At 44.0% G+C, this 16460-nt stretch overlaps 1 protein-coding gene across 3 annotated transcripts in view; it reads right to left on the reverse strand.

The window, feature by feature from the left end:
* LOC139163523 (BPI fold-containing family B member 4-like) overlaps positions 1-16125 on the reverse strand; it is a 34228-nt gene extending 18103 nt beyond the window's left edge. The window contains exons 1-6 of one of the 3 annotated variants that reach the window (XM_070744339.1): positions 15908-16121; positions 12846-13046; positions 10927-11042; positions 6079-6219; positions 5841-5973; positions 541-645 (exon numbers count right to left, since the gene is read on the reverse strand). In XM_070744339.1, the coding sequence (XP_070600440.1) occupies positions 541-645; positions 5841-5973; positions 6079-6219; positions 10927-11041 (494 nt within the window). In that variant the 5' untranslated portion in view covers position 11042; positions 12846-13046; positions 15908-16121. Of the gene's footprint in view, positions 1-540; positions 646-5840; positions 6220-10926; positions 11043-12845; positions 13047-15907 lie in introns of all 3 variants that reach the window. The other 2 variants (XM_070744337.1, XM_070744338.1) reach the window with 2 other exon arrangements.
* Positions 16126-16460: the final 335 nt, after the last annotated feature.

A 16460-nucleotide genomic window follows, 5' to 3' on the forward strand; every position in this document is an offset into this window, starting at 1 on the left:
GGAGAGACATAAGACATCAAAGAATAGAATAAGGTTAGAAGGGACTTTGAAAGTTTTCTAGTTCAAATCTCTGCCCATGGAGCATCATGAGAGCGCGAGAGAGAGAGAGACAGAGAGGGAGAGAACTCGTGTGTGAGAGAGAGACAGAGAGAGAAAGAGAGAAAGGGATGGTGGAAGAGAGAGAGAAAGAGAGCGAGAGGGAGGGAAGGAGGGAGAGAGAAAGAAAGAAATATAGAGGGAGGGAGAAAGAAAAAAGAGAGGAAGGAAGGGAGAGAAAGAAAGAGAAAGAGGGAGAAAGGAAGAGAGAGAGAAAGATTATTAAACAGATTGCTCACAGGAGGGCGGGGGGAGAGAAAACCTACCCCTTATTTTTGTATCTAATGAGCATAGGATATTTCAGAGGTGCCTCACATTTACTGGAACCAACTTCCCTAGTAAAAAAAAACCCCTTTGCTTTAACCAAATGGAGTCGAGGGTTTTCCTTTCCCAAGGGACACGACCTTCTCTCTCCCTCAAACTTAAGTTCACCTAACGACTCACCCTGGGAATTTCAGGATGATCCTTGTTTGCAAATTGAGGATTAACTCCGTTCCGTGTATGACCTTCCAAGATCCTCTGATAAACTCAAGGTTCAAAATATTATACCTGTGAAGTGAATGAAATTATAAAAGAGAGAATAAAGGAAAGGGGTCACCCCAAACATTCCCATTGGCTTTTCAAGTTGCCTTCACTGGCTCCCCCTCTTTTCTCTTACTGCCTGCTGCCAAGGGATCCATTTGGCTCGATAAGGGAAGCGATTGATCAAACTCAGAATCTCACTTGCCTCCTGGAGAAGTCTTCCCATCTACAGGTAGTCCTCAAATTGTGACCACAATATTTATTTAGTTAGTTAGTTAGTCACTTACTTACTTACTTACTTACTTACTTACTTACTTACTTACTTACTTACTTACTTACTTACTTAGTTTGTTAGTTACTTAGTTTGTTAGTTCAATTTGTATGCCACCCAACTCCCTAAGGACTCAATAGCACTCAGAATTTCTGCCGCCAAGTAAGATGAGTGAGTTTTGCCCCATTTTATGACTTTTCTCACCCCAGTCTCTAAGCCCGTGATGCCGAACCTACGACAGGCGTGCCACCTGTGGCACATGGAGCCATATAGGATGGCACATGAAACTCTGCCATGTTTCAGCTTCAACGTGCATATGTGCGCTGGCCAGCTGATTCTTTTCCATTTTGTTAACCTCACTGTCAAGGTTCCAGGTAACACCCAAACTGAATCAGAATCCAAATCAAAGTACTCATCAAAAGTTCCAGTTTATTGCCGGAGCCATCCTGGCAACCACACTGGGAAACCTGAATCTGAGTTTCCCACCCGGTTGAAAGTTCACCTCCCTTGTCTCCCCCACCCACAAACTTGTCACGTTGTCCACTCAGATTGTGCCAGCGTGGCCAGTCCTCCTTCCGCTTCCGCCCAGGTGGGTGGGCATAAGATGGCCTTGAACCCCTCTAAAGGATGCTTCGTGGCTGCATTTCTTCCCCCGTCCCAAGTTCCCATCAACATTAGGCCTTCTACACATGGTGTGGCAAGCTCTTAATTTATCACCAACTTCTGCTCCTGCGGGTTCGTCCTGCACTGTGAATCATCTCAAAATAATCTGCTTTATCTGGAGAGGAATTTATGGTGCTTTGCTCACCTGCATCTTCTAGTGTATATCTAGACGCGCAAACTTTCCAGGTGAGGGATTAGGTCTGCATGAAAGCGCCAGGCATTTTTCTCACCCTCTGTAATCTGATTTATTTTTCCCTACCTCAAACGCAAAGGATGTTTTTCAATGAAGAAGAGAAAAAAAATCACAAAGCCGTTCCGAGCCATATATCAAAATATGCTTCCCATAACTTTCCCCTGTCTCTCCTGCAATAAATTCAGCCTTCTCAAGTAGATGTTCTTGGGATGTTTTGGGAATCCTCGGGCAGCAAAATTCAAACTCAGGGTTTCTACGGGACTTCGAGGTAATGCTGAACTTAGAACTGTTTGCTTAACTGAACTTTCACCTTTGCAACATTACCGTGGGCCACGTGATCAAAATCCAGATGCTTGGCATATTTATGATGGATGTAACATCCAGGCAGGGTCATGTGATCTGCCTTTTGTGACCTTTTGACAAGCGAAGACGGATTCATTTAACGACCATGTTATTAACTCAGGCGCTTGTCTTCAGAAGTTGTGGGTGCTCCTTTACTGGATATCTTTAAGAGGGGACTGCATAGCCCCTTGTCTGAAATGGTGTAGAATCTCCTGCTGGAGCAGAGGGTTGAAGTAGAAGACCTTCAAGCTCCTATCCAGCCCCTTGGGTGGAGAGAGAGACAGCACAGAGAGAGAGAGATAAAGAGACGAACAGAGACAGAGAGGGATAGAGACAGAGAGTGACAGAGAGAGACAGAAGCAGAAAGAGAGGGAGGGAAAGAGAGAGACACACACAGAGAAAAACAGAGACAGACAGAGAAAGACATGCACACATAGAGACAGAGACAGAGAGAGAGAGAAACAGAGATAGAAAGAGAGAGAGGGAGACAGACAGCAGAGACAGAGAAAGAAAGACAGAGAGAAAAACAGATGAGAGAGAAACGGAGACAAAGAATGAGAGAAACAGAGAGAGGAAGAGAGACAGACACATGGAGAGAAACAGACACAGACAGAGAGGGACAGAGAGAGAGAGAGAGGCAGAAAGAGAGGGAGGGAAAGAGAGACACACACAGAAAAACAGAGACAGAGAAAGACATGCACACAGAGAGACAGACACAGAGAGAGAGAGAAACAGAGATAGAAAGAGAGAGGGAGACAGACAGCAGAGACAGAGAAAGAAAGAAAGACAGAGAGAAAAACAGATGAGAGAGAAATGGAGACAAAGAAAGAGAGAGAGAAACAGAGAGAGGAAGAGAGACAGACACATGGAGAGAAACAGACACAGAGACAGAGAGAGATGGAGAAAGATGGAGAGAGAGAGAGAAAGAAACATGAGAGAAAGAGAGATAGAGAAAAACGGAGACAGAAAGAGAGAGACAGAAAGAAACAGAGAGACAAAGAAACAGAGAGAGACAAAGAGATATAGAAACAGAGGCAGAGTGAGAGATAGAGACATAGAAAGAGAGAGAGAGAGAGAAAGAGACAGACAGACAGACAGAGACAAACAGAGAGAGAAAAGGATGGCCATATAGATATGGATAGGATATGATAGGATAGAAAGATGGATAGACGGGTGATAAATAGAACAGATGGATGGAACTGCTTGACTCCAGAAGTTGTAGGTGCTCCATCACCTGAGGCTTTTAGAAGATATATGGCCGTAATAGCGAAACTATGGCACGTGTGTCACAGATGGCATGCGGAGCTGCCTCTGAGGGCGCATGAGGCATTGCCCTAAGTCAGCTCCACTATGCATGTACGTGCTGGCTCACTGAGTTACAGCCTTCCAGAGGGTGGGGGAGAAGCCATATTCACCCTCCCCATACTTCAGGAAAGCTTCCGGAGCCTGTGGATTGGAAAAAAAGGGACTTGATAGGCCTACCGCGAGTTCTGAAACTAACTTCCGGTAGGCGCATTGGGCCGTTTTTGCCCTCCCAGGCTTCAGGAAAGCCACCTGAAACCTGGGGAGGGTGAAAAATGGTCCAACAGGCCTACTAGAAGTTTGGAACTAAAATTCAAGTAGGCCTACTGTGCCCATTTTTCGCCATCCACAGGCTCCGGCGGCTTTCCTGAGGCCTGGGGAGGGTGAAAAATTGCCCAACGGACCAACTGGAAGTCCAGAGACTTCAGCAGTGCCCATGAACAACTATGTGTGTGTTCTATGCGCATAAGCGGCGGGGGTGGGAGGATATTGCGCTATGGGTGTGGCCGCATGTGTCCTTTTGGCTGCTGAGCAAAAAAAGGTTCATCATCACTAGTATAATAATAATATGCCCATGTTACACCAACACTCCGCAGTCTGCATTGGTTGCCGATCAGTTTCCGGTCACAATTCAAAGTGTTGGTTATGACCTATAAAGCCCTTCATGGCACTGGGTCAGATTATCTCAGAGACCGCCTTCTGCCGCAGGAATCCCAGCGACCAGTCAGGTCCCACAGAGTGGGTCTTCTCCGGGTCCCGTCAACTAAACAATGCCGCTTTGCGGGACCCAGGGGAAGAGCCTTCTCTGTGGCGGCCCCGGCCCTCTGGAACCAACTCCCCCCAGAGATTAGAATTGCCTTTCGTAAGCTACTTAAAACCCACCTCTGCCGCCAGGCATGGGGGAATTAAGATTCCTTTTCCCCCCGGGCCTTTACAATTTTATCATGGTATGTTTGTATGTATGTTTGGTTTTTTATATTAAGGGGTTTTTAATTCGTTTTTAGTATTGGATTATTATTGTACGCTGTTTTATGATTGCTATTAGCCGCCCCAAGTATTATTATTATTATTATTATTATTATTATTATTATTATTATTATTATTATTATTATTATTATTATTAATTAGATTTGTATGCAGCCCCTCTCCAAGGACTGCTTGAGCAGGGGGCTGGACTAGAAGACCTCCATGATCCCCTGCAGTTTATTATGATTGATTAAGAACTGTGATGGTTATCTACAATGGAGGTTATTATCCACCCCAATCTGATAGACCCTACCAAAACCCTGAAATACTGTATAATGATAGCTTACTCCCAAATGGAGATTTAAAAAGTAAGGAAGAATTACAAAAATAAAATTATAGGATTGATGGATGGACTTATGCACAAATTAAATCCAGATACAACAAAGATAGAGATAGCCCAGGCATAGATATAAGCACACAATCATTAAATAAAATTTTGACCGGATCAGATGATAAAATAATCACAAAAGTATGCAAATATTTGTTAGAATCAGATAAAATAGAGGAAATTGTTGAAGGCCCAATGATAGCTCGGGTGAAAAATTTGGGACATAACATTCACCTAGCCGACTGGGAGGAATCATGGAATGCCAACTCTAAAATTACAGAATCTGTTGCATACAAAGAAAATTATTTTAAGATATTCTATAGATGGTATCTACCCGCTTCAAAATTGCCTAAAATTTATCCAAAACTAAACGATAAATGCTGGAAATGCAACAAGATTGGCACCTTCTTTCACTTATGGTGGCCCTGTCACAAAGCAAAAAGATTTCGGAACATAATACATAGGTGGCTACTAGAAATTACAAAGGAAAAAAATGAATTCACCCCTTAAGGCATGCCATTAGGAATATGGAAGAATATAGTACAAGTGCCCTAGAGTGCCTTCCGTCCCCTGTTCTATTGCTCTCCTATATATCCTATACCTTTCTTCTATTCCTATATCTCTTCTTCTATTCTTTCATTGATATGTTCTATTCCTATATCTTCTTTTCTATTCTTTCATAGATATATTTTACTATGAGTATCTCCTCTATAAGCTTCATCATGTATTTTACTATATGTATATAGATATATATACCCCTAAAACCCTCATTGTGTATTGGACTAAATAAATAAATAAGTAAGTAAGTAAATAAATAAATAAACAAACAAACAAGCAAATAAATAAATAAATAAAAATACTCAAAAAAATCCCGATACCTAAAGAACTGCGGTGATTCACTTCCCAAGTGTGGCAAGAAAGGTCATAAAAGGAGGCAAAGCTCACTTAACAACTGTCTTGCTTTGGGACTCCATTGTGGCTGTATGTTGAGGACTACCTGTACCCGCATGAGCAGGTAGGGATACAGAAGGATGTCCCCGGAGCTACATTTGGAGGGACAGGCGAGGCATTGGCCCCCTTGGTCCTTATCTACTCACCACTGGAATGGCTCTTGAGGTCCTTTGCCAAGGACATCTGTCAGTCCAAGGAGACCATTCTGACTCATCAGGAGATTGAGAAGTTGGGTCTGATCCAGATCTCCATTCAGGAGTCTGCCAGTTCCAGGTAAGGCTGCATTGGTTGCATTGTTGAGAAGACCTCCGACGCCGCCGAGAAGACCTCCTACTTTGCCTCCATCCCCACCAAGGACGCCACCAAGCAGGCCTTTGTCTCCACCACCAAGGACACCATCAAGTACTCCTCCACCACCGCCTGTCCCTCCACCACCAAGGACACCACCGGCCACTCCTCCTCCACCGCCTGTCACTCCACCACCAAGGCCGCCACCAAACAGTCCTCCTCCTGTTCCCAACAAGCCTGTATTGAGAAGAAAATGGTTCCTGTTAGCCTTTTCACCATCAACAGCACTTGATCACACCTTCTGGCTCAAAGTCTTTGTTAGTACATGGTACACACCAGTATTTGGGGTTGCCATGTATGTAAACTACCAATTATAATTTGTATCTTTATAGATGCAATATACCTTTAAGGATTTTGGCTGGTTCGCCATAAGAGGGCGCCAGCACTCTCTCCGGATGATGATGCTGGATAGCTCATTCATTCTTTGCATTTACCTTGTGTATATTCTGCATCGTGCTGCTATGTGCGGTTTGTTGTTTATTTCTGCTTTGTGCTTGTAAATATGTATATATATAAATAATACTTGTTTAGCATTATTATTATTATTATTATTATTATTATTATTATTATTATTAATTAGATTTGTATGCTGCCCCTCTCCGAAGACTCAGGGCGGCTAACAACAATATAAAAAGACAATGTAAACAAATCTAATATTAAAAACAATTTAAAAAACCCCAATTTAAAAAACCACTCATACATACAAGCATACAATGTATAAATTCTACAAGCCTAGGGGGAAGGGAAATTTCAAGTCCCCCATGCCTGACGACAGAGACAGAGTCTTCGGAGAGGGGCGGCATACAAATCCAAATAATAAATAAATAAATAAATAAGGAGCTTGCGAAAGGCAAGGAGGGTGGGGGCAACTCTGATATCTGGGGGGAGCTGGTTCCAGAGGCTCAGGGCCACCACAGAGAAGGCTCTTCTCCTGGGCCCACCAAATGACATTGCTTAGTCGACGGGACCCAGAGAAGGCCAACTCTGTGGGACCTAATCGGTCGCTAGGATTCGTGCGGCAGAAGGCGGTCCCGGAGATATTCTGGTCCGATGCCATGAAGGGCTTTAAAGGTCATAACCAACACTTTGAATTGTGACCGGAAATTGATCGGCAACCAATGCAGACTGCGGAGTTTTGGTGAAACATGGGCATACCTGGGGAAGCCCATTATTGCTCTTGCAGCTGCATTCTGCACAATCTGAAGTTTCCGAACACTCTTCAAAGGTAGCCCCATGTAGAGAGCGTTGCAGTAGTCGAACCTCGAGGTGATGAGGGCATGAGTGACTGTGAGCAATGAGTCCCGGTCCAGATAGGGCCGCAACTGGTGCACCAGGGGAACCTGGGCAAACGCCCCCCTCACCACAGCTGAAAGATGTTTCTCTAATGTGAGCTGTGGATCGAGGAGGACGCCCAAGTTGCAGACCCTCTCTGAGGGGGACAATAATTTTTCCCCCCCCAGGGTTATGGATGGACTGATGGAATTGTCCTTGGGAGGCAGAACCCACAGCCACTCCGTCTTATCCGGGTTGAGTTTGAGTCTGTTGACACCCATCCAGACCCCAACAGCCTCCAGGCACCGGCACATCACTTCCACTGCTTCGTTGACATACTAAGCCTGTGTCGTTACTGGCTGTATCACACATCCACATTCTTACCTTAAACTCTGCTCTGTGTATGTTGAAGGTCTCGTAGCCTAGCTGCACTGAGATATACTAACATTGGTTATGGGCCCAGTCATGGCAGAGAAAATTGTGGTTTGCTGTGCGTGGTTTAATTTAGCCAGTAAATAAATAAAATAAATTTATTTATTCGTGTTCCTTTCTGCAAGGAAAGTTTTAATACTGGGCCAGACTATTTGTCATGGTCAGACCATTTTCTATTACCGCTTGACTTCCTGGCTCCAATCCTTCCCCGCAGGGAGGCGGAACCGATTAGGAGGTTCCGCCCCAGATGCCTGATGGACCCAGAGGGCTTTCAGAGGGCGCTTGGGGTTATTCCAGATGCACTTGTACACAGTTCGGTAGAGTCTCTGGCTGAGGCCTGGAACAAGGCTGCAACGGAGACTCTTGACCGGATTGTGCCATTGTGACCTCTCCATGGTGCTAGACCCCGTAGAGCTCCATGGTTCAACGAGGAACTCTGGGAGTTGAAATGCCAGAAGAGACGTCTAGAGAAGCAATAGAGGAAGAGTAAGGCCGAATCCGATCAAACATTTGTAAGAGCTCATATTAAGACTTACAAAGTGGCGCTCAAGGCGGCAAGATGCGCGTATCATACCGTCTTGATTGCATCAGCGGAATCTCGGCTGGCCACTCTGTTTAGGGTGACCTGCTCCCTTCTCAACCAGGGGGGAGTTGGGAAGCCCTTGCAGAGTAGTGCTGAGGATTTTAACACATTTTTTGCTGATAAAGTCGCTCAGATCCGGGCAGACCTCGACTCCGATTGGATAACAGAGTCGACTGACAACGAGTCAGTCAAGGTGACTGGGGCCCATACTTGTCCACCTGTCTGGGAAGAGTTTGATCTGGTGACACCTGATGAAGTGGACAAGGCCATTGGAGCTGTGAGTTCTGCCACCTGTTTACTGGATCTGTGTCCCTCCTGGCTGGTTTCGGCCAGCAGGGAGGTGACACAGAGCTGGGTCCAGGAGATTGTCAATGCTTCTTTGGGAAGGGGGTCCTTTCCGGCTCCCTAGAAGGAGGCACTTGTGCGCCCCCTCCTCAAGAAGCCTTCCCTGGACCCAGCCATTCTTAACAACTATCGTTCAGTCTCCAACCTTCCCTTTATGGGGAAGGTTGTTGAGAAGGTGGTGGTGCTCCAGCTCCAATGGTCCTTGGAAGAAGCCGATTATCTAGGTCCTCAGCAGTCAGGGTTCAGGCTCGGCTACAGCATGGAAACTGCTTTGGTTGCATTGATGGATGATCTCTGGCGGGCCTGGGACAGGGGCTTGTCCTCTATCCTGGTGCTTCTTGACCTCTCAGTGGCTTTTGATACCATCGACCATGGTATCCTTCTGCGCCGGCTGGAGGAGTTGGGAGTGGGAGGCACAGTTCTCCAGTGGTTCTCCTCCTACCTCTCCTGTCGGTCGCAGTCAGTATTAGTGGGGGCTCAGAGGTCAACTTCAAGGTTACTCCCTTGTGGGGTACCTCAGGGGTCGGTTCTCCCCCCTGCTATTCAATATATACATGAAACCGTTGGGTGAGATCATCCAAAGGCATGGGGTGAGGTATCATCAGTACACTGATGATACCCAGTTGTACATCTCCACGCCATGTCCAGTCAACGAAGCAGTGGAAGTGATGTCCTGGTGTCTGGAGGCTGTTGGGGCCTGGATGGATGTCAACAGACTCAAACTCAACTCTGATAAGACGGAGTGGCTGTGGGCCTTGCCTCCCAAGGACAATTCCATCTGTTCATCCATTGCTCTGAGGGGGGAATCACTGACCCCCTCAGAGAGGGTCCATAACTTGGGCATCCTCCTCAATCCACAGCTTACATTAGAGAACCATTTTTCAGCTGTGGCGAGGAGGGCGTTCGCCTGGTGCACCAGTTGCGGCCCTATCTGGACCGGGAGTCACTGCTCACAGTCACTCATGCCCTCATCACCTCCAGGTTCGACTACTGTAACGCTCTCTGCATGGGCCTACCTTTGAAAAGAGTTTGGAAACTTCAGATCATGCAGAATGCAGCTGCGAAAGCAATCATGGGCTTCCCTAAGTATGCCCATGTCACACCAACACTCCGCAGTCTGCATTGTTTGCCGATCAGTTTCCAGTCACAATTCAAAATGTTGGTTATGACCTATAAAGCCCTTCATGATATCTGACAGAATATCTCTGGGACCGCCTTCTGCCGCACGAATCCCAGCGACCAGTTAGGTTCCACAGAGTTGGCCTTCTCCGGGTCCCGTTGACTAAACAATGTCGGCTGGCGAGACCCAGGGGAAGAGCCTTCTCTGTGGCGGCCCCAACCCTCTGGAACCAGCTCCCCCCTGAGATTAGGATTGCCCCCACTCTCCTTGCCTTTCGTAAGCTCCTTAAGACCCACCTCTGTCGTCAGGCATGCGGGAATTGAGACATCTTCCCCAGGCCTATATAATTTATGTATGGTATGTTGTGTGTATGTTGTTGTTGTTTTTAAATTATGGGTTTTTAGCTCTTTGAAATATTAGATTTGTATTTTACATTGTTCTTTGTCATTGCTGTGAGCCGCCCCGAGTCTACGGAGAGGGGTGGCATACAAATTAAATAAATAAATGAATGAATGAATGAATGAATGAATGAATGAATGAATGAAAGAATGAATGAATAAATTTAGTATAGCATGTGTGGCTGAGTAGTTATTCACAACTAATCTCAATCTAAATGTTTCTCTGTGTGCATTACCCTGGGAAACAAAGATTACTCTGCTCATACATTAACAGAAGTCCACCCCCCCCCCTCCAATTTGGTGAGATTAAGAAACCTATCTGTAACTTTAGTTTTTATATATACTGTATTTACAAGTTTCATGCAGTTTGCATAGAGACATAGAATCATAGAAGACTGATGGCAGAAAAAGACCTCCTGGTCCATCTAGTCTGCCCTTCTACTATTTCCTGTATTACAGCTAAACATGCTTTCCTGTTTTGGAATAAATTATTTATTGCTTAATTATAGTATAGTTGTAATCTTAGTTTCTTTGTAAATCTTTTTCCTGAAAAGGGCAGGGTGGGAAATACTTAGACTCGATGTCCTTATCCAGATACACCCATGGAAGCAAAGACCCTCTAGGGAGCATTCTTGCCAGGATGAACTATGTTTCAATCCTGGTTTTAGTCTGATGGAATCTGCCCAAAGGAGAAAAATGCCATTTTCAGGGGATTCACTGAACATTTAATTTACCCCTTCGAGCTCTTCCAGAGTCTAAAACTCGGAGGTTGCTGAGCCCAAGCGTGGGTCCTAGCAAACAGCAGAAGAGGGCCATGCGGACGACCTCAGTCATGGTCAAGGTGGACATCCTGAAAAAGAAGGAAGACAAGAACAGAGGGGGGTGATCTGGATGGGTTCTCAGCATTTGAAATCCTTGGGACGTGGAGGCTTCAGGGAAGCTTCCCTCAACCCTCCGGAGTGCAAAAATCAGGACAACAGCAAACCAGAACTCTGTTTTCCTGAACTTCCAGTTTGCCCGTTGGCTGTTTTTCTGCACTCCAGGGCTTCAGGGAAGCTTCCCCAAAGCCTCCAGAGGGCGAAAAGGCCTCCCCCAAGGCCAAAATATCAGCAGGCACACTTTAGCTGGCCTATGGCAATGCCTCCTGTGCCCTCCCATATGGCTTCACATGCTAACTGTGACATGCGTACCATTCGCGAGGGGGCCGTTTGCCCAGGTTTGCCTGGTGCACCAGTTGCGGCCCTATCTGGACCGGGACTCACTGCTCACAGTCACTCATGCCCTCATCACCTCGAGGTTTGACTACTGTAACGCTCTCTACATGGGGCTACCTTTGAAAAGTGTTTGCAAACTTCAGATCGTGCAGAATGCAGCTGCGAGAGCAATCATGGGCTTTCCCAGATATGCCCATGTTACACCAACACTCCGCAGTCTGCATTGGTTGCCGATCAGTTTCCGGTCACAATTCAAAGTGTTGGTTATGACCTATAAAGCCCTTCATGGCATCAGACCAGAATATCTTTGGGACCATCTTCTGCCGCACAAATCCCAGCGACCGATTAGGTCCCACAGAGTGGGCCTTCTCCGGGTCCCGTCGACTAAGCAATGTCGTTTGGCAGGACCCAGGGGAAGAGCCTTCTCTGTGGCAGCCCCGACCCTCTGGAACCAGCTCCCCCCCAGATATCAGAGTTGCCCCCACCCTCCTTGTCTTTTGCAAGTTCCTTAAAATCCACCTCTGCCATCAGCCATGGGGAAATTGATTCCTCTGGGCCGTTCCATTTTATGCATGGTATGTCTGGGATGTATGATTGTTTTTATATTAAGGGTTTTAAATTGTTTTTAATAATTAGATTGTGCTTTATTGTTGTGAGACGCTCCGAGTCTTTGGAGAGGAGCGCCATACAAATCTGATTAATAATAATAATAATAATAATAATAATAATAATAATAATAATAATAATTCGCCGCTACATCACACAGTCCTAGGTGTTTGGGAAGCGCCCAACTGGTGATGAAATACAAAATCCAGCATGGTGATCTCGTTTGCTGTGTTGTATTGACATAATAATAATAATAATAATAATAATAATAATAATAATAATAACAACAACAACAACAACAACAACAACAACAATCCCAAGCTTGGCAGCATAGTCTTTAGACTCTTACAAACTCTATGAACCGCTCTGTGTCCTCGGAGAGGGGCGGCAAAGAAATCCAATTAATAAATAATAAATAAAAGACGAGGAGGGTGGGGGCAGTGCGAATCTCCGGGGGGAGCTGATTCCAGAGGCCCCACCAAACAACATTGTCTAGTTGATGGAGAACGCCAACTCTGTGGGACCTAATTGGTCGCTGGGATTCATGCGGCAGGAGGCGGTCCCGTAAGTAATATGGTCCCATAAACATTGTTATATACTACCAATACTTATTTGCCAAAATAAATAATTAAAATAAATAAGTATAGGGTCTCCTGCTAGGCAGGGGGTTGGACTAGAAGACCTCCAAGATCCCATCCAAAATTGTTGGTCTGCATTCTCCAGAGCTTTGGTCCTTGGAACCACCACTGAAAACTAGCTGTCCTGTCTTTCTCCTTGTCATCCACCTTGTGCTACTCTGTATGGTCCTAGGAGAAGAAACCGAATGCTCTTACCTGAGAGTCTTCAGCTTTGGCAAGGAGGGTTTCCCTGCCACCTTCTTTATATAAGCAAGCTGAGGGCAGGTAGAAGAGGGGTTGAATTTGAAACCTCTCAGCCGAGTTGTTTCCTCCTCCAGTGGCTTTGCGTAAGTGTGCAAAATTCAGTTTTCACGGGACTATTTTTTTCCTCCAACGAAGTCAAGGGTAGACCTGCTCCTGGGTGAGGGACAGTGGTTATTATATTTTTAAAAAATAATCTTTATTGAGTTTTCACATTAAAATAAACCTACCAACAAAACAAACAGGCGACAGCAAACAAATGCAAGTATTTGCAAACAACAATGATTAACAATCCAATACATTTACAGCATCGTCAAGACATTTGTTTCATATCTATAGCTGTATGTACATATAATATTCTCTTTATCCTGTTTGCTGGTGTATATCATCATAAAATTGAATGGGTCCAAAGACGGACTACAAAAATGGTGGGAGGTTTTAAGCATAAAACATACCAGTAAAGACTTGATGAACTCAATCTGTAGAGTCTGGAGGACAGAAGGGAAAGGGGGGACAAGATCGAAACATTGAAATATGCTAAAGGGTTCAATAAGGTTCAGGACGGGAAGTGTTTTTAATAGGAAAGTGAACATAAGAACAAGGGGGCACAAGTTGGGGGAAATATCAGAAGCAATGTGAGAAAATATTTGACTGAAAGAGTAGTAGATGCTTGGAACAAATGTCCAGCAGATGTGGTTGGTAAACTCACATCAACTGAATTTAAACATGCCTGGGATAAACATATATCCATCTTAAGTAGTGTTGGATAGCAGAGTTTGGGTAAGTTCGCCAAACCCGAACCCTTCTGGAAATAAAGCCACGCACCAGGAAGAAGTCTCCATGTCGTCAAACCTCCACTCCCTGAATCCCATTTTGTGCCTCCCTCCCAGCCTCCCGACCTGCCGACAGCTCCCTGGTGTTTGCCTTCCTCTGCCGCCACCGGCACCCGGCTACTCTTCCTCTTCTCAGCAGATGACAGCCGGGCAGCGGTGCTTCGTGGTGTTCAGCACGAATGCCGAACTCGAATCCGAACTTTTAAAAAAGTTCGGGTTTGGGTTCAGCATGCCGAACACCGCAAAGTTCGGTACGAACCCGAACTGTGTAAGTTCGGTTCGCCCAACACTAATCTTAAGATAAAATACAGGAAATAGTATAAGGGCAGACTAGATAGACCTTGAACTCTTTTTCTGCCGTCAATCTTCTATGTTTCTATGTTTCTATATATCTATTTTTGACTTATAGAGAGGGTGGTATGAACATTTATGGATATTTCTCAATACATTTTCATCTTTATGGCCAAATTTTTAATTCTGGGTTTTCTTTAATCCAATTGTACATCTTATTCCATATTGCGTAAAATTCTGTGTCATTTTTTCCATGAATCTGCACCGTCAATTTCCACATTTCTGCGCACTCAAGTATTTTTTCTAAGCACTGCGGAGGAGGTAGGTATGTTTACTGATTTCAAATTTTGGGCAAAGATTATTCGAGCTGCTGTGTTATATGTAAAATTAGGTAACTTTCCTCTTTTGTGTATGTTGTATGCAGTATCCCCAATAAAAACTTTTCAGGATATATTGTATACTTGTGTTTAATAGAAAAGTTCTAATTTTATTAATTGATTGTGAGTATTTTAATTACAATAATACAATGAAAATGTTGAATTGAGTAGATTTTATACCATAGTAGTATATTAAAAGATACGTTATTAACAATTTTTAACTTTCTGTATTGATCGAATTAGAATTAGTCTTTTTTTGTGTGTATTAGAAAGACTTCTATACTTAGCGGAGCAATGGTAGCTCCTTTACATGTTCATTGTTGTTTGTCCTGTTTTGTTTTATATTTAAAAAAATCAATAAAAAATTTTTTTTAAAAAAACTTTTCAGGATATAATAATAATGATGATGATGATGATGATGATGATGATGATGATGATGATGATATAACAACAAGAACAATGTCATCTGGCGAGACCCAGGGGAAGAGCCTTCTCTGTGGTGACCCCGACCCTCTGGAACCAGCTCCCCCCAGAGATTAGGATTGCCCCCACCCTCCTTGCTTTTCATAAACTCCTTAAAACCCACCTCTGCCGTCAGGCATGGGGCAATTGAGACATCTCCCCCTGGCCTATATACTTTATGCATGGTATGTTTGTGTGTATGTCTTGCTTTTAAATAAGGTTTTTTTTAGATATTTTAATTATTAGATTTGTTATTGTATATTGTTTTTACTATTGCTGTGAACCACCCCGAGTCTACGGAGAGGGGCGGCATACAAACCTAATAAATAATAATAATAATAATAATAATAATAATAGAATGAACAAGTATTCATGAATATCATGAGAAATGTAAACTGACCTGTCATGTAACGTCCACTGTTTTTAAATGTTTTTTATTTGTTATACGTGTTTGTAAATAAAAAAAATTATCAAAAAAACAAAAAAACTAAATAAAAAAATAACAACACTAAAAAACTAAATAAAACTAAATGAGAATAACTAGATAACCTACAAGGTCCCTTCCAACTGCTAATCTGTAAAACAAAATGTTGCATTAATAGAAACATAGAAACATAGAAGACTGACGGCAGAAAAAGACCTCCTGATCCATCTAGTCTGCCCTTATACTATTTCCTGTATTTTATCTTACAATGGATATACAGTATGTTTATCCCAGGCATGTTTAAATTCAGTTACTGTGGGTTTACCGACCACGTCTGCTGGAAGTTTGTTCCAAGGATCTACTACTCTTTCAGTGAAATAATATTTTCTCACGTTGCTTTTGATCTTTCCCCCAACTAACTTCAGATTGTGTCCCCTTAATGGCGTGCATAAGTGCACCAGTGTGCCTTCCGTCCCCCGTCCTAATGTTTCTCTCTTACTAGTATCATGTACATAAACATTGTTATACCTTGGTATACTACCAATATGTATTTGACAAAATAAATAAATTACATTTAATTAAACTAAGCCAGACATTCTGAAATGGAATTGCAATCACAGGAGCACTTACCAAGGATGAACTGATCTTGTTTTAAGTTTTGACTTCAATGATTCTCGCGCCGTTTGGCACATGGGTCCACTAGTCTCCCTGTCCTAGTGAATTCTTCTTTCCCGCAGCCTCTGGTGCTGTTCCAATGCAAGGCAGATGCCACCAGATGAGAGCCACTAAAATATGGGCGGTCAAGACTGGAGAAGGCGCATCGCTGACACACTCACTCTCTGAGCCTCTAAGAAGGCAGGAGAAGAAGCCATGGATGGATGGAAACACCTCCTCTCGGTTGGCACACCCAGTCCTTGATATTTCCAGATGGCTCAACTTGAATGACTTCTAGAACATTTCGTACTGGAATATTCAGTGCTACATCTTCATTGGCCAATCAAGCAAGTAGGATAATTTTTCAAGAAAAAAAATAGGAAATGCTGTCAGGGTTCCAAGTAATAGCCTCCATATCAATCCAAACCCTGAGGCCTAGAGTTTCCTCAAAGTTTATTTTGGGATGTCATACTGGCTCAGGAATTGGTCTGTCGGGAAATTTCTCCTTGGTTCTAAGTTGCTTCTCTCC

This window comes from Erythrolamprus reginae, chromosome 3, assembly GCF_031021105.1.
Source record: "Erythrolamprus reginae isolate rEryReg1 chromosome 3, rEryReg1.hap1, whole genome shotgun sequence".
NCBI lineage: Eukaryota > Metazoa > Chordata > Lepidosauria > Squamata > Dipsadidae > Erythrolamprus > Erythrolamprus reginae.